The sequence below is a fragment of the Oncorhynchus tshawytscha genome, linkage group LG16 (assembly GCF_018296145.1).
Source record: "Oncorhynchus tshawytscha isolate Ot180627B linkage group LG16, Otsh_v2.0, whole genome shotgun sequence".
Classification (NCBI taxonomy): Eukaryota; Metazoa; Chordata; class Actinopteri; order Salmoniformes; family Salmonidae; genus Oncorhynchus; species Oncorhynchus tshawytscha.
In genome coordinates this window covers 61972654-61991858 of record NC_056444.1, presented here as the reverse complement: position 1 = coordinate 61991858, position 19205 = coordinate 61972654, and the positions used below count along the sequence as shown (strand labels likewise).

The following is a 19205-nucleotide window of genomic DNA, read 5'->3' as shown; positions in this document are numbered from 1 at the left end:
TAGAATTCAAGGCACACTAAACATGCATGGCTACCACAGCATTCTGCAGCGATATGCCTTCCCATCTGGTTTGGGCTTAGTCCCACTATCATTTGTTTTTCGACAGGACAATGACCTCCAGGCTGTGTAAGGGCTATTTGACTAAGAATGAGAGGGATGGAGTGCTGCATCAGATGACCTGGCCTCCACAATCCCCTGAACTCAACCCAATTGAGATGGTTTGGGATGAGTCGGACCGCAGAGTGAAGGAAAATCAGCCAAGAAGTGCTCAGCATATGTGGGAACACCTTCAAGGCTGTTGGAAAAGCATTCCAGGTGAAGCCGGTTGAAATAATGCCAAGAGTGTGCAAAGCTGTCAAAGGCAAAAGGTGGCTATTTGAAGACTCTCACATTTTCATTTGTTTAACACTTTTTTGGTTACTACATGATTCCATATGTGTTATGTAATAGTTTTGATGTCTTCACTATTATTCTACAATGAAAATAGAAAATACTAAAAATAAAGAAAAATCCTTGAATGAGTAGGTGTTCTAAAACTTATGACCGGTAGTGTATTCATGCTATCTTGAACATATGATTACATGAAAATAATTGTATAGTTACAGTAACCTCAATATGGCTATGGATGTGTTACTCATTTTAAGGTTGAATGTTACATTAGCCTATTGAATTGTATTTGGTTGACAACCCAACCAAATACTATATCAAAATTTAAAGGAGATTTATCTACTGAGCCATTGGCTTAATCTCATTCTTTTACTTTTTATTTTTGGTTGAGTTGGAGATTTGAATCCAACAATTTATTTTTGACTTGACAAGTTTGTAGGCTATTTATTTTAAATGTGATTTTGAATTGTTTGGTTGTCAATGCAACCAAATGTCAACATTTTGGAGATGTATCTTCTGCTTTGATAGTTCCATCTGTGCCACTGACTAGTTTTAACTCCAGTTTGTCTAAAAGTTAATACATGTAAAAGTTAAAGAATAAGACTAAATCAAATCAAACTTAGATTTAACAGATAAAATTTAACTTAGATTTTTGGTTGAGATGGAAATGTGAATCAACATAAATGGTTAATTTGTAGACCAACTGGAATTAAAGCCAAACTAAGTCAGTGGCACTAAATATCATTACATTTTATTATCAGTTTGAAACCCTAGGCCTATTCTATGATCTATTTTTAGTTGAATTATGGGTTGAATTGAAACAATGGCTGTTGTTGACTTTGCAAATGCTATACAAGCTTAAATAGCGTAATTGATATGAGTGAAAGTATGGTCACATTTAATTTGCTCTCTTAAACCTACCCTTTGGAATGACTTTGATAGCAACAGTGAATCTACAGTACACTGAACAAAAATATGAACGCAACATGTAAAGTATTGGTTTCATGAGCTGAAATAAAAGATCCCAGAAATGTTCCATATGCACACAAAGCTTATTTTGCTCAAATTTTGTGCACAAATGTATTTACATCCCTGTTAGTGAGCATTTCTCCATTGCCAAGATAATCCATCCACCTGACAGGTGTGGCATATCAAGAAGCTGATTAAACAGCAAGTTCATGAAGCAGATGCCCCTTGTGTTGGGGACAATAAAAGGCCACTCTAAAATGTACAGTTGTCACACAACACAGTGCCACAGATGTCTCAAGTTTTGAGGGGGTGTTCCAATTGGCATGCTGACTGCAGGAATGTCCATCAGAGCTGTTGCCAGATAATTCAATCTTAATTTCTCTACTATAAGCCGTCTCCGTTGTTTTAGAGAATTTGACAGCACATCCAACTTGCTTCACAACTGCACACCACGCGTATCCATGCCAGCCCTGGACCTCCATCATGCTTCTTCACCTGTGACAGCTGATGAAACTGGGTTTGCACAATCAAAGAATTGCTTCACAAACCACTCATCTGCATGGTCATCGTCCTCACCAGGGTCTTGATCTGACTGCAGTTCGGTATCGTAACCAACTTCAGTGGGCAATGCTCAACTTTGATGGCCATTGGCACACTGGAGAAGTGTGCTCATCATGGATGAATCCCGGTTTCAACTATACCAGGCAGATTGCAGACACTGAATAGAGTCATGTGGGTGAACGGGTTTGCTGATGTCCACTTTGAACAGAGTTGCCAAATGGTGAGGTTATGGTATGGGCAGGCATAAGCTACGGACAATTAACACAATTGCATTTTATCGTGAAGAGATCATGAGGCCCATTGTCGTGCCATTCATCTGCCGCCATCACCTCATGTTTCAGCATGATAATGCTCGGCCACATGTTGCAAGGATCTGTACACTATTCAAATGTCCCACTTCCATGGCCTGCATACTCACCAGACATGAACACCCATTGAACACCTGCCAATATCCAGCAACTTCGCACAGCCATTGAAGAAGAGTGGGACAACATTCCACAGGCCACAATCAACAGCCTTATCAACTCTGTGAAGGAGATCTCGTGCTGCATGAGGCAAATGGTCACACCAGATACTGACTGGTTTTCTGATCCATGCCCCTACCTGCGACCAACAGATGCATATCTGTATTCCCAGTCATGTGAAATCCATAGATTATGGCCTAATGAATTTATTTCAATGACTGATTTCCTTAAATTAACTCAGTAAAAGGTTTGAAATTGTTGCTTTTTACATTTTTCGTCTGTATATTTCGTTGCGTGGGGGATCTCAATAATTCTAACGATAATATAATGGTAATTGTCAGTGACACAGCTAAGGCCTAGGGTTTCAAGTCTAGGTCCAAGAGGATCCTATAACTAGCTTCTACCCCAAGCCATAAAACTCATTAACGGCTAATCAAATGCCCCCCTCCGGAACACTGCTGCTACTCTCTTATTATCTATGCATAGTCACTTTAATAACTACCTACATGTACATATTACCTAAATTACCTCGACACTGGTGCCCCCACACATTGACATTGACTCTGTACTGATACTCCCTGTATATAGCCCCTCTATTGTCATTTATTGCTGCTTTTTAATGATTTGTTATTCTTATCTCTTATTTTTTTTAATATTTTCTTAACCCCTCTGGTACCTAAAAAATAAAAAGAGATAAGAATAACAAATCATTAAAAAGCAGCAATAAATGACAATAGCGGGGCTATATACAGGGAGTATCAGTACAGAGTCAATGTCAATGTGTGGGAGCACCAGTGTCAAGGTAATTTAGGTAATACGTACATGTAGGTAGCCAAAAGCCAGGGAAAATGCTCAACGTGACTACAAAATATCTCAAAAGTTACCTGTAAACTTTGCCAAAACATTTCAAACTACTTTTGTTTAATGTAAATAATTGATAAAATTGAAGACTGGATGATCTGTGTACAATACAGGAAGAAAACAAACTGAAGCATGCTTTCTGGTCACGCGCCTCTATCTAACAGTACACTTCAAGTGACCCTAGTTCAATATGGCCGTACTTCTTCATTACACAAAGGAATAACCTCAACCAATTTCTAAAGACTGTTGACATCCGGTGGAAGTGATAGGAACTGCAAGAAGGTCCCTTAGAAATCTGGATTCCCAATGAAACCCCATTGAATAGAGTGACCTGCTAAATAAGTTATGTTAAACTCAGATATGATTCAAACCGTTTTAGAAACTTCAGAGTGTTTTCTATCCAAATATACTAATAATATGCATATCTTATCTTCTGGGGATGAGTAGCAGGCAGTTGATATTTGGCATGCATTTCATCCGGACGTGAAAATACTGCCCCCTGTCACCAAGAAGTTAACTTGTTATGGCTGCAATCCCACTAACGGGATAAGTGTCATCAACAATCGCTGAATAGCATAGCACTACATTCAATAAATATTTATATTCATGAAATCACAAGTGCAATATAGGAAAACACAGTTTAGCCTTTTGTTAATCCACCTGTCGTGTCAGATTTTGAAATTATGCTTTACAGTGAAAGCAATCCAAGCGTTTGTGTAAATTTATCGATCGCACGATAAAACATTAAGTACACTTAGCATCAGGTAGCTTGGTCACGAAAATCAGAAAAGCAATCAAATTAATCGTTTACCTTTGATCTTCGGATGTTTTCACTCACGAGACTCCCAGTTACACAACAAATGTTCCTTTTGTTCCATAAAGATTATTTTTATATCCAAAATAACTCCGTTTTTTGCCGCGTTATGTTCAGAAATCCACAGGAAAGAGTGGTCACGACAACACAGACGAAAATTCCAAATAGTTCCATAATGTCCACAGAAACATGTCAAATGTTTTTTATAATCAATCCTCAGGTTGTTTTTAAAATATATAATTGATAATATATCAACCGCAAATGTCTTTCACAGTAGGAGAGGGAAAAGCAATACGTATCCAAAGTCTGTTGCGCGAGCAAAACTCATGTGACCACTTGACGCAATGTTATCGTTCTGGCTCATTTTTCAAAATAAAAGCCTGAAACTATGTCTGAAGACTGTTGACACCTTGAGGAAGTGATAGGAAAAGGAATCTGGTTCATATCCCTTTAAATCCAGCAAAGGGAGGCTATGGAACATGGAGTTTTCAAAATAGAAGCCACTTCCTGTTTTGATTTTCCTCAGGGTTTTGCCTGCAATATCAGTTCTGTTATACTCACAGACAATATTTTGACAGTTTTGGAAACTTTAGAGTTTTCTATCCAATACTAATAATAATATGCATATATTAGCAACTGAGACTGAGGAGCTGCCCGTTTACAATGGGCACCTTTTCATCCGAGCTACTCAATACTGCCCCTGCAGCCATAAAAAGTTAACTGCATTGTTGGTTAAGGGCTTGTAAGTAAGCATTTCACTAAGGTCTACACCCGTTTGAATTCGGCGCATGTGACAAATCAAATTTGATTTAAGCCGGGAAAGATTAAAACCCTGGATGGGGGACTAAAGGGTAGCTGTAGATTGGTCAATTGTGTTCAGTAGGAGGTGCTTTCCAGCATATTATTTTTTTTTTTCAGGTAGTGGATATAATGTTAAAGATCTGACATTGTTTTAAAGAAACAAATTCAACCTATATTGAAATTTTGGTTACTATGATGACACAATCCTGTGGTTGAAATTTCAGAACAGTTTCAAATTCAATTCCCCATAATGTGGAATTATGTTTTTTGATTTTTTTTACAACTTGACAAAAAGCTGAAAGTGTCTAAGTATTTAACCCCTTTGTTACGGCAAGCCTATTAAGTTCAAATAAAATTGTATTTGTGACATGCGCCGAATACAACAGGTGTAAGTAAACCTTAGTGAAATGCTTACTTACAAGCATATCGAATTGTATTGGTCACATACACAAGCCCTTAACCAACAATGCAGTAACCAACAACATTGATTACTTTTTTTCAAATCCAATGTATTTGTCACATGCGCCGAATACAACAGGCGTAAACCTTACCGTGAAATGCTTACTTACAAGCCCTTAAGCCCTTAACCAAAAATGCAGTAACCAACAACGTTGATTACTTTTTTTCAAATCCAATGTAGATTTCACAGCCACATTGACAAATTACGTTGAAACATTGCTTCAACCAGTTTGTGTCCAGTGGGAGGTTCTGTTGCATGATGTGAGTTGCCCTGACCTCTTAACTACTCCTTGTTTCTCAGCTTGGTGATGAGGACTGTATCTTGCCCAGTAAGCTTCAGGCTGCACTGCAGCAGATCCTGGAGGAGAGAGGGCAGATACTACGGCAAGACGGAGACTGCACAGGTTTGCACAGCCAACTATTACCTTAAAAACGGCCTTGTAGCCAAAACATTGATGAAACAATGTCTTCTTGTTTCCCTGTCCAGGTTGGATAAAGTGTAATTGTATAGAAAGACATTTCTCAAAGCGTTCTCGCCTCTCTATTTTTATACCATCTACTTTTATAAGTGACTATCCCCCTCCCTACCATCTGTCCATGCAGGCCAGCAGTGTGAGCTGAGCTCCCTGGTGTCGGAGGCCTTTGTGCATTTCTTCGTGGAGCTAGTGGGCCACTACTCCCTCCACATGGGTGCCAGCGGGGCCCGGGAGCTGCAGAGGGAGAGCTTCTGTAAGTCCCACCCCTCCCGTGGGGCCCGCCAGTTCCTGCAGCTCTTCATGGACACGCAGATGTTCTCCGGCTTCATCCACGACAAAGAGTTGCGCAAGGGAGGGGGCAAAGGTCAGGGAGTCGCCTATCAGTGGCCCTGTTGTTGGAATACTTTGAGAATGCATTCTTCCTTCCTCTAAGTAATCACCTCTTACCAAAATGTATTTTCTTGTGGACCATGTACTAAGCTTTTCTCCCCCTCCCACAGGGCTTTTTGAAGTTAGAGCTGCAGAATATTTGGCTTCAAACCCGGAGTCTGAATCTAGCGGGTTCCTCAAGGGACTCAAGGGAATTGGTTAGTATTGCTCCATTCATAACATCCAATTAAACAAATATGGCATTTACTGTCAGAGTTAAATAATTTTGTCAATTTTATTTTCAGGGATGAAATTCCTACAGAAGAAGTGACAGACTGTCAGCAGTCTGGTTGAAAATGCTTCTGTAAGAGAGGATGAGAGCCATCTGCCGGATTGGCTGAGACACATGTGCTATGATATTACAGCTATATAGATATGTACATGATTCGACCAGGACATAACGGTGTTGGGCACAGAGGTCCACAGTCCTAGGTAGAGGGCTCTCTGCTTCAGACATGACCAGTCTCTTCGTATTGCCCTGAATGCATTCCAAGCCTGAGTGAAGTGCAATTGTAATTGGAGGAAAACTGGAAATGTGCATTTATGGCCAAACAAACTTCGATGAAGACTTTTGAGATGTCAGAGGAAAGGCAGGAGCAAACGCTATGTACTTGTGAAATCTACACAGAACATTTCAGCTACAGGACTCGGTATTAACTTAACAGATGTTGTGCCATGATAAACTAACCCACGCATTTTTGTGTTTTTGCTAGTCATTTCTTTATGTTTGTTTTAGTCAAGTCTTTTAAGTGTTTGGTCTACATATTATGGATATAATGTTATTTTTAAGTTTAGTTTTGAACTCGTGTCTAGTTGGAAATTAATAAGTAAGGCTACTTGATACCCTTCTGCACTCTGCTACAGAACAATGTAAGAATAATGATTTTTATTATGTGCATGATTGTTACTTTAAATATGACATGACATATATATATTTTTTCCAATTGAGGTTAATGTATGTTGTCCCTGACATTTTGATGGCCTTGACAAATCTTCCAAGTAATAATGTTTGGATCATTAGAATAATACATTACAATTTACATTTCTCACCGAGTTTGAATTTTGGATAGCTTATTCTGTAACTAAATATTTTGTTTACAATATTTTAGCTACTTTTCATGCATATTTTTGCATTTTGAACATATATTGAGATTGTATGAGCCTGTTTGGATACCATTTCCTCAGTCATTTGATAGGACAGGTGAAAGCACATATTGAACTAGACCACATTGACTAAGGATGTGATTTTAAAGGATCAGAACTGAGTCTTAATCTCATGTATCCAACATTCCAATGCACAAAGTTTGCTAAAAACGTTTTTGATGTTCTCATGTGGGTTTTAAAAAGTCACAACTAGAGACCAGAAACTAACTAGTCACACCTTCCTATTGACTGGAGTTGCATACTTAGTGCCTAAAGAAAGTATTCACACCCCTTGACATTTTTTACATTTTGTGTTACAGACTGAATTTTAAATAGATTAAACTGCGAATTATTATTATTAGTTTTATTTGGTCACTGGTCTACATACAATACCCCACAATGTGGAATTTTATTTTTTGAATTTTTTACAACTTGATGAAAAGCTGAAAATGTCAAGTATTCAACCCCTTTGTTATTAAGTTCAAATAAAAGTGTATTTTTGTCACGTGCCGAATACAACCGGTGTAAACCATACCGTGAAATGCTTACTTACAAGCCCTTAACCAACAATGCAGATTTTTAAGTAACAAAATATTTGTTACTTTAAACATGGCATGATATATAAAATTCTAAAAAGTAACAAAATAACAAGAATGAGGCTATATACAGGGGTACCGAGTCAATGTGCGGGGATACAGGTTAGTCGAGGTAATATGTTCAGGAGTAAAAGTTTGCTTATCAAGTCACACGATAAGTTGCATGGACTTACTCTGTGTGCAATAAGTGCTTAATATGATTTTTGTATGACTACCTCATCTCTGTACTCCACACATACAATAAATTATCTTTGAGGTCCCTCAGTCAAGCAGTGAATTTCAAACAGATTCAACCACAAGACCAGGGCGGTTTTCCAATGCCTCGCAAAGAAGGACACCTATTGGTAGATGAGGTTAAAAAAAAGCAGACAATGAATATCCCTTTGAGCATGGTGAAGTTATTAATTTCACTTTGTATGGTGTATCAATACACCCAGTCTATACAAAGGAAGAACGCCTGTATCTAACTTAGTTGCTAGAGAGGGAAGAAACTGCTCAGTGATTTCAACATGAGGCCAATGGGGACTTTAAAACAGAGTTTAATGGCTGTGATAGGATGAATCAACAACATCCTTGTTAATTCACAATACTATCCAATTAAAGAGTGAAAAAACGGATGCCTGTTCAGAATAAAACATTTCAAAACATGCATCCTATTTGCAACAAGGCACTAAAGTAATACTGCAAAAAAATGTGGCAAAGCAATTAACTTTTTGTCCTGAATACAAAGCGTTATGTTTGTAGCAAATACAATACATTACTGAGTACCACTCCATATTTTCAAGCATAGTGGTGGCTGCATCATGTTGAGTATGCATGTAATCGTTAAGGACTAAGGTGTTTTTCAGGATAATAAAGAAATGGAATAGAGCTAAGCACAGGCTAAATCCTAGAGGAAAACCTGGTTGTCTGCTTTCCACCAGACACTGGGAGACAAATTCACATTGAAGTAGGACAATAACCTGAAGGCCAAATCCACACTGGAGTTGCTTACTAAGATCGTGAATGTTCCTGAGTAGTTCAATTATAGTTTTGACTTAAATCTACTTGAAAATCTATGGCAGACCTGAAAATGGTTGTCTAGCTATGATCAAGAACCAATTTAACAGATCTTGAAGAATTTTGAAAACAATAATGGGCAAATGTTGCACAATCCAGCTGTGGAAAGCTCTTAGACACTTACCCAGAAAGACTCACAGCTGTAATCACTGCCAAAGGTGCTTCTACAAAGTATTGACTCAGGTGTGAATACTTACTTAAATTAGCAAAAATGTCAAAAAAACGTGTTTTCATTTTGTCATTCTGAGGTATTGTGTGTAGATGGCTGAGTTGTTTTATTGAATCCATTTAGAATTCAGGATGTAACAACAAAATGTGTCATAAGTCAAGGGGTATGAATACTTTCTGAAGGCACTGTAAAATGTGTATCTCAACAGGTACTATTTTGAACTATTGTACATTTTTTGTTATATTTTTATAAAAATGAAATGTCCACCATACATGTCAAAATAAATGTGAAATGTTAGTTTGGAATTCATTCATGACTCCACTACTTCAACACGTTGGTCTCCCTGTGTCATGTCAGGTGAGTTATGTATTTTCTTTCCTAATGTTGTGCCATTTTTGTGGTAATTAGTCCTAGGAACCTAAGATATTACCTGATAAACACCAAATTCAGGATGCAAATGGCATGTGTTGAAAAATGTATTATTAGCTATGTTACATAATAATTAAATAGTAATTAACCTCACACTCAACGTCAACAAAACTAAGGAGATGATTGTGGACTTCAGGAAACAGCAGAGGGAACACCCCCCTATCCACATCGATGGAACAGTAGTGGAGAGGGTAGTAAGTTTTAAGTTCCTCGGCGTACACATCACAGACAAACTGAATTGGTCCACCCACACAGACAGCATCGTGAAAAAGGCGTAGCAGCGCCTCTTCAACCTCAGGAGGCTGAAGAAATTCGGCTTGTCACCAAAAGCGCTCACAAACTTCTACAGATGCACAATCGAGGGCATCCTGTCGGGCTGTATCACCGCATGGTACGGCAACTGCTCTGCCCACAACCGCAAGGCTCTCCAGAGGGTAGTGAGGTCTGCACAACGCATCACCGTGGGCAAACTACCTGCCCTCCAGGACACCTACACCACCCAATGTCACAGGAAGGCCATAAAGATCATCAAGGACAACAACCACCCGAGCCACTGCCTGTTCACCCCGCTATCATCCAGAAGGCGAGGTCAGTACAGGTGCATCAAAGCGGGGACCGAGAGACTGAAAAACAGCTTCTATCTCAAGGCCATAAGACTGTTTAACAGCCACCACTAACATTGAGTGGCTGCTGCCAACACACTGACTCAACTCCAGCCACTTTAATAATGGGAATTGATGGGAAATGATGTAAAATATATCACTAGCCACTTTAAACAATGCTACCTAATATAATGTTTACATACCCTACATTATTCATATCATATGTATATGTATATACTGTACTCTATATCAGCTACTGCATCTTTATGTAATACATGTATCACTAGCCACTTTAACTATGCCACTTTGTTTACATACTCATCTCATATGTATATACTGCACTCAATACCATCTACTGTATCTTGCCTATGCCGCTCTGTAGCATCACTCATTCATATATCTTTATGTACATATTCTTTATCCCCTTACACTTGTGTCTATGAGGTAGTAGTTTTGGAATTGTTAGCTAGATTACTTGTTGGTTATTACTGCATTGTCGGAACTAGAAGCACAAGCATTTCGCTACACTCGCATTAACATCTGCTAACCATGTGTATGTGACAAATAAAATTTGATTTGATTTGATTTAATTGTAGAATAAGAATCACTCCAATGCGTAAGGGGCGCTATAAAATCAAGGGCCATAAGACACCAACGAAAAATACGTTCAGCCTCCCGGAAGACGGCAGGAGCGACCAGCTGCGTTGTTTTGCTGCTGAGACAACTAGCTAGCCATCCATCCAGCGGTGCTAGCAAACAAACAACTAAACTGAATATGGCTGGAACTTCATCAGTAGCTGGTGAAGTATTTGTCGATGCCCTACCGTATTTTGACCAGGGTTATGATGCAGCGGGCGTTAGAGAGGCGGTAAGTATCTGCTCCATACATAGCTACCTGTTGCAAACTAGCTAGCATCAGACATGAGCTAGCTGAGAAACGTGCAACTCCGTTCTCTTAAAGCTATTCAAAATATACAATATAGAAAAAGAGTAAACAACGGAGTATACAAACAGTCAGGGGACTAGACAAATGTGTATATAAAGACTATTTCAAGTTGATTGCTTTTTGTTATAAGAAATTATGTATATATTGTTCAAATTCTCAGTTTTCTGACTCCTGTACATCTATGAATATTAAATTTAGCTCATAACTGCGGTTGATTAAGAAGAAAGGCTTCGTATAGTTTTTGCTATACTTTGTAAAACCAAAAATCACATTTTCAGTATCGCGTGTGTTTTGGTGGGGAAACTGAGTCGGATTCACAGACAATAGCAACAAATTATTCCAAGTTAACGGTTTGAAGCACACTTATTCAATCTTCCGTAATCAAAATGTATACCTTTTCGTTTTCGTGCCATATCAAAAATGACTTTTAGTAGCCTAATGGGGTGCTGTTTAGCAAATGTTAAATTGTTAGTGCAAGATGTGCTTGCAGTCATGACCTAAACACCATACACATAAGTGAGCTAGATGTTTTTTTTCTTCGTATTTCATTAAAGAAAAAGTATACATTTTAAAGTGTTTGACCAAGAAAATGTAGTTATCCTCACATTCTTTAATTTTCTTAGGATTTTTACAGTTAACTTTGACCCCTATACTTTGTGCCACTAGTAGATCATTAGTGCAGGTTGATGACCATTGCATACCATAAGATCCCCATGTTATGCCATCTTAAAATATGCATGCTTCGGAGGTAGTGGCAGGTAGCCTAACACAAACAGGCAAAGATTTTCAGCTGGCAGGCAGACAGTAGAATAAGTTTGAATGACACACAGGAAACTGTTGATTGTGAAAAACCCAGCAGCGTTGCAGTTCTTGACACACTAACCGGTGAGCCTGGCACCTAATACCATACCCTCTTCAAAGGCAAGTAAAATTTTGTCTTGCCCATTCAAATTCAATTGTATTGGTCACATATGTGTTTAGCAGATGTTATTGCGGGTGTAGCGAAAGGGTTGTTTCTAGCTTCGACAGTGCAGTAATATCTAATAAGTAATATTTCACAACATATACACACAAATCTAAGTCAAGGAAATATGGGCATGTTACCCTCTGAATGGCACACATACACAATCCATGTCTCAATGCTTAAGAATCCTTCTTTAACCTGTCTCCACCCCTTCATCAACACTGATTGAAGTGGATTTAATAGGTGACATCAATAAGGGATCATAGCTTTCACCTGGTCAGTCTGTCATGGAAAGAGGTGTTCCAAAAAAAATGTTGTACACTCAGTGTATATTGGTGAACTTTGAAGGTGCCCATATTATACCAGTTTAAAGATTTTGTGAGGTGTGCCACTAGTAGATCAATAATCCATTGTCATTAACATTGCAAAGCATAACATGACTGTATTTTGCCAGCTACAATATTGGAAAAATACTTGTTTGCTGTATATTACATTTGACATTTTAGGTAACCTAGTTCAATTTTAACCAGGGATTAGAACCGGTTCAGGGATAGAACCAGTTCAGGGATAGAACCGGGGGATTTTTTTTTTTTTTTGAGGAACAGAACCGAGAGTGAAAGTAGTCTATACTGCTCGGGAACAGAACCGTTATTTTAAAAGCATGGGAACTGGTTAATAATGTTATTTTACGTTCAGGCATTTTCTTTCTTTCGAGTACCACAAACGCAGCTAATCACATATGCAAAGACCTCAGTCACTCAAACCTATTCCAGTGTCTGCCTGCCAGCATTTCACTACACCTGCAAACACATGTATGGGACAAATAAAAAAAGTATTGGATTTGAAATCTTTACTTGTGTGTAGGCTACCTACCTCCGAAGCATGCATAGTCTACTGTAGCTACTGATGTTACAGGCACGATTCTGACATTTTTAGAGACGAGTGGATTAAATTGTTCAATGCTAGTTAAGGGATATTATAGTTATCATGTTTCACACTGGAGTTAACTGCAAAAAAATTATATTATTACACCTAGGCTATAAAATAAGTAGGTGTGTAATTTAATTTCAACAATGGTCAGGGTAGGGGTGTCCTAAGAATCCCGGATAGCACTGGCCGTTTCAATTGGCTCATTCGTGCTGAGTTTAGGAAAAAGTTGGTTGTATTCGATACAAGTTATTGTAGGTGCAGGAAAGCGTTTTCAGAATTCACATTTTTCCAAGAATCAACTGATTAGTGACCCAATGTTGATAGCAAATCCCACAAACAGTTATCAAAACTCAGCTACGCCTCGATATAAGAGAACGGAGTTGAGCGTTGCTCAGCAAGCCTGCCAGCTGAAAATCTTTGCCAGTGTGCATGTGTAGGCAACCTGCCCCTCTGAAGCTTAGGCTGCTGTAGCCTACTGACGTTACAAACATGATTCAGAAAATAGATTTTTAGAGAAGAATGGATTAACTTTTTCAATGCTAGTTAGGGATACTATAGTGATCACGGTGAAACGTGTTTTTAATCCTGGTGCCTCTGCACACCTAAATTCGTTAGTTAGCTATCCCTGGCAACATTAAGCCAAGTCTCGGAAATTAAAAGATTTTCAAAGTTCCTCCATAGGTATAATTCTGTGGGCCTAATTCAGATAAAACATGTCATAAGATGCCCAGTGCTTCAAGCCAAACTTCCTCCTCCATCCTCTCTTGCGCTCTTCCCATCTGCAAAATTTAAGTCACATCTCGGCCCTATACTTCTCTGTCCATCACGCATGTAAACAACTATAGCTTTCCCGCACCATAACGAGCTACTCTATCTACACTGATTGGTGAAGTAGTTTAGAAAGGAAAAATATAAACGGGTACTTTTGGGGGTTCATACCATTCAGAACTTTATTTTGCAGTTCGGAAAAGTGGAACAGAACAAAAAAGATGATGGTTCTGTTCAGAACAAAACTATTGAAAAATGTAGGTTCCAACCCCTGCTTTTAGGTCACCCCTCAGTCACAAGTCAAACTAGTCTACTGTACTAGTATGCTGTCAATCTGTATTAATTTCCATACACAGGCTGCAGCCTTGGTAGAGGAGGAGACTCGCCGATACAGACCCACCAAGAACTACCTCAGTTATATGCCAACACCTGATTTCACTACATTTGAAGTAAGTACCACGTACACAGTTCATGCTATAAAAACAAAAAGGCATAAATTAATGTGTAAACTAATGCCATGAGGCTGGCTTTTGACTGACTCGTCACTGTCAACTGTGAAATCTACACTGCTCGACAATGACATTATGTGAAGCAAATACTAATGCTTATATCACCCATCAGACTGAAATCATGAGGAACGAGTTTGAGAGACTAGCAGCCCGGCAGCCCCTGGAACTTCTCAGCATGAAGAGGTAAACCCAGTCTACTCTTTTGCTCAGAGCACGAACAGTCATGTTTAAAAAAAGCTTGCTAACTGTCAATCCCACATTCAGTTCTAACTTGACACATTTAAACCCTCATGATCCTCTGAGTGAATCCACTCAACTGTTTCTGTTTAACCTGTGCAGATATGAGCTTCCAGCTCCATCATCAGGGCAGAAGAATGACATCACTGCATGGCAGGAGAGTGTGAACAACTCCATGGCTCAGCTGGAGCATCAAGCAGTGCGCATTGAGAACCTGGAACTTATGGCACACTACGGTACCAATGCATGGAAGGTCTACAATGAGTGAGTCGGTGGCTGCTGCTTGTACCCCCAGTAGAGCTCTTCATTTATTTTAGTTTCCAAGAAAGAGTCAGGAGGGACAACCAAACTGATTTGAATTAAGCTAACAAATGGGGTTTGATTAGTCATTTAATTTGAGAGTGGAGGAGATCAGTCTTTTTACTTGTCAGTTTAGTCCTTTTTACACATGCTTGTCCTGAAGGGTAAAGTATAGATTCACAGGGATTTTTTGACTTTGCCTTAATCTTTGTCATTATTTCCACTCCACAGTAACCTGGCCTTTATGATTGAATTGGCTCAAAAAGAACTACAGAAATGTAGGTAGGTAAATGGTGTGAAAACGTTGCTTTACAATGTCCAGGTTGTGCAATACATTCCTCATGGTTAGCTCGTTTGGTAATAGTTTTGGACTCAGTCTGACACAAACTGTGTCGACAAGCTTCTTCACATCAATAACGAGCTTCTGCATATACAGTATCTTTTTCACAACCTTTTCTGTGTGTGTGTCATTTATACAGAAAGCAGATTCAGGACTTGAACTGGCAACGGAAGAATGATCAGCTTGCAGGCGGGGCCAAGCTGAGAGAGCTGGAGTCAAAGTCAGTTCTGTGAATGTTGTATTTTTCATTACTGTTCTCTCAACTGTGGTATGATTTCTAAATCCATGCCATCTCTCTTTTGTAACAGTTGGGTGTCCCTCGTAAGTAAGAACTATGAGATTGAACGTGCCATCGTCCAGTTGGAGAATGAAGTTGGACAGCTCAAACAGCAGCATGGTGACGAGAATAAGGAAAACATTCGACAGGACTTCTAGAAACAGAACCTTGCAGAAGAGACATTTTACAAGAAAGGAAATGTTGAGCTTGCAGCTGAGAACAACGAAAACCAATGTGAAAAGAACAGGACTGTCCCTCCAAACTTTAAGAACCTAGTTGCCTTGGCTGCACAGCTTCTTATGACAGTCTTTACTTTAGTGTCAGACAGTGACCGTTGAAAAACTATTGGTCCTGTGTAGAGCATATTTGGTGTACCTCGATCACTTCAGAGGTGAAGTCTGATTTTGCTGTTTGTTTTTTTTTTTACTTTTATCAATGCTTGTCAATTTGAGTAATTCTACAATGAGGTAGTTAATAACAAATGATGCAGTCTACAAAAGTCACTTGATTTCTTAACATATAGACATAAGTACAGGTGAAGTCGGAAGTTTACATACACCTTAGCCAAATACATTTAAACTCAGTTTTTCACCATTTCTGACATTTAATCTCTGTAAAAAAATTCCCTGTTTTAGGTCAGTTAGGATCACCACTTTATTTTAAATATGTGAAATGTCAGAATAATATTAGAGAATAATGATTTCTTTCATCACATTCCCAGTGGGTCAGAAGTTTACATACACTCAATTAGTGTTTGGTAGCATTGCCTTTAAATAGTTAAACTTGGGTCAAATGTTTCGGGTAGCTTTCCACAATAACTTGGGTGAATTTTGGCCCATTTCTCCTGACAGAGCTGGTGTAACTGAGTCAGGTTTGTAGGCCTCCTTGCTTTCACACACTTTTTCAGTTCTACCCACAAATTTTCTATGGGATTGAGGTCAGGGCTTTGTCATTATGGCCAAACAGTTCTATATTTGTTTCATCAGACCAGAGGACATTTCTCCCAAAAGTATTATCTTTGTCCCCATGTGCAGTTGCAAACAGTAGTCTGGCTTTTTTATGGGGGTTTTGGAGCAGTGGCTTCAGGTTATGTCGATATAGGACTCGTTTTACTGTGGATAAATACTTTTGTACCGGTTTCCTCCAGCATCTTCACAAGGTCCTTTGCTGCTGTTCTGGGATTGATTTGCACTTTTCGCACCAAAGTACATTCTTCTCTAGGGGACAGAACGTGTCTCCTTCCTGAGCGGTATGGCGGCTGCGTGGTCCCATGGTGTTTATACCTGCTTACTATTGTTTGTACAGATGAACGTGGTACCTTGGAAATTGCTCCCAAGGATGAACCAGACTTGTGGTCTACACTTGATTTTCTGGGGTCTTGGCTGATTTCTTTTGATTTTCCCATGATGTCAAGCAAAGAGGCACTGAGTTTGAAGGTAGGCCTTGAAATACATCCACAGGTACACCTCCAATTGACTCAAATGATGTCAATTAGCCTATCAGAAGCTTCTAAAGCCTTGACATTTTCTGTAATTTTCCAAGCTGTTTAAAGGCACAGTCAACTTAGTGTATGTAAACTTCTGACCCACTGGAATTGTGATACAGTGAAATAATCTCTGTAAACAATTGTTGGAAAATTACTTGTCATGCACAAAGTAATGTCCTAACCGACTTGCCAAACCTATAGTTTGTTAACAAGAAATTTGGAGTGGTTAAAAAATGAGTTAATGACTCCAACCTAAATGTATGGAAACGTTCGACTTCAACTACCTGTGCACAAAAATAAATAAAAAATGTGTTTAAGTGGATGTTATAATGACAAATCATTTCTGAGCTGATGAACTTCCACATAGCAAAGTTTTAATTTTTACTACTTTGTGATGCAAAAGTTTGCGTAGCAACATTTTTTACTTTTTATTATTTATTTTTTTACTTAAAATAAATTCCAAAATGTGTCGAGACATTGTTTATAGATGGATTTATAGATAGATCCCTGTCTGTAAATGTTAAAGTTAAACAGGCTATTGCTGCTGTCAATGAGTCTTGCCTAATACTTTTTAAATGATGGAAATGCTAAATATCTTGAGGGTGAGATTTATTTTTAAAGCATTACTTCTATCATTTTTGGGTTATAATTATTTGGGAATGTTTATGCTCAGTTATTAACAAACATGGACAAAGATCATACTAACTTTACAAAAATATATATTTAGCCTTTATTTAACCAGGTAGGCCAGTTGAGAACATGTTCTCATTTACCACTGCGACCTGGCCAAGATGACGCAAAGCAGTATGACAAAAAAACACAACACAGTTACACATAAACAAACGTACAGACAATAACACAATAGATTTTTTATATGTACAAATATAGGGTGTTAGGCAATAAATAGGCCATAGAGGCAAAATAATTACAATTTAGCATTAATACTGGGGTGCAAGAGGGTAAGTAATATGGGGATGAGGAAGTTAGGTGTGCCATTTACAGATTGGCTGTGTACAGGTACAGTGATGGTAAGCTGCTCTGACAGCTGATGCTTAAAGTTAGAGAAGGAGATATGACTCCAGCTTCAGTGATTGTTGCAATTTGTTCCAGTCATTGGCAGCAGAGAACTGGAAGGAAAGGCAGCCAAAGGAGGAATTGGCTTTGGGGATGACCAGTGCAATATACCTGCTGGAGCGCGTTCGTGTTGCTATGGTGACCAGTGACCTGAGATAAGGCGGGGCTTTACCTAACAAAAACATGGATGACCTGGAGCCAGTGTTTGAAGAGGTGGATGACTGCGGCAGTACACAGATTTGACGATATTCTTGCAGAAAAATGTAATGTAAATGTCTCCTTCACGATTTACCCAAATGTACCTGGGTGACTTAAATGTCTAAATGTCATGTAGTTATCTGTCTGAAACTTTAAATGTACACTGCTGCCATCTTGTGGACACCATCGGAATTACAAGTGATGGCTAGATTTGGGACTTTTCTCTTGCATTTCCAAGATGGTGGTAGGGAAAAAAAGTAATTTTTTTCTTTGTATTTTCTTCTACCAGGTCTATTGTGTGTTATTTTCCTACATTCAATTCACATTTCCACAAACTTCAAAGTTGTTCCTTCTAAATGGTACCAAGAATATGCATATCCTTGCTACAGGCAGTTCGATTTGGGTATGTAATTTCAGGTGAAAATTGAAAAAAGAGGGCTATCCCTAAGAAGTTTTAAAAGGGCTATGTCATAAACCCTCAAAGTTCCAACATTGGTGAAAATGGCAGCCATGTTAATCAGGGAGAAATTCAAACCAATCAAATAATTGGCAGTAGAGAAATAATCACGATTTTACTAATGCAGGAAAATAAAATCTGATTGTTTTGATCATGTGGACTGGGAAATGTTCCGGTCAGCCTCAGAGAATAACTTCACTCTATAAGCTGATTCAGTGAGTGAGTTTATTAGCAAGTGTATCGGTGATGTGGTACCCACGGTGAATATTAAAACCTTCCCCAACCAGAAACCGTGGACTGATTTCTAGTGGACTTATTACAGCACTGGCAAACCATGATTGACCAACTCCCTGACCAAAATGGCTGACATTTGGCCCATAAGAATGTTCAAGTCCATTCTAGTATTCTAATTGCGTTGAGTGATTTCTGTAATTCAGGGCTCATCTGTAAACTAAACATTGGTCTCAGTATGACACCCTGATAAAATGATGGTTAAATAA

The 19205-nt window shown here is 38.7% G+C and overlaps 2 protein-coding genes across 3 annotated transcripts in view; both read left to right on the top strand.

Annotated features, from left to right (window-relative positions):
- Positions 1-7324, top strand: part of dennd2c (DENN/MADD domain containing 2C) — a 52126-nt gene extending 44802 nt beyond the window's left edge. For both annotated transcript variants that reach the window (XM_024399675.2, XM_024399676.2), the window contains 4 exons: positions 5618-5720; positions 5920-6156; positions 6293-6379; positions 6467-7324. In XM_024399675.2, the coding sequence (XP_024255443.1) occupies positions 5618-5720; positions 5920-6156; positions 6293-6379; positions 6467-6492 (453 nt within the window). In that variant the 3' untranslated portion in view covers positions 6493-7324. The remainder of the gene's footprint in view (positions 1-5617; positions 5721-5919; positions 6157-6292; positions 6380-6466) is intronic.
- Positions 7325-10875: 3551 nt separating this feature from the next.
- Positions 10876-16149, top strand: LOC112216075 (pre-mRNA-splicing factor SPF27). Its single transcript, XM_024375733.2, has 7 exons — positions 10876-11087; positions 14184-14276; positions 14449-14519; positions 14676-14837; positions 15105-15155; positions 15353-15433; positions 15522-16149. Exons 1-7 carry the CDS (start codon positions 10995-10997, stop codon positions 15646-15648), a joined length of 678 nt encoding a protein of 225 aa, XP_024231501.1. The 5' UTR covers positions 10876-10994; the 3' UTR covers positions 15649-16149.
- The last annotated feature ends 3056 nt before the right edge of the window (positions 16150-19205 follow it).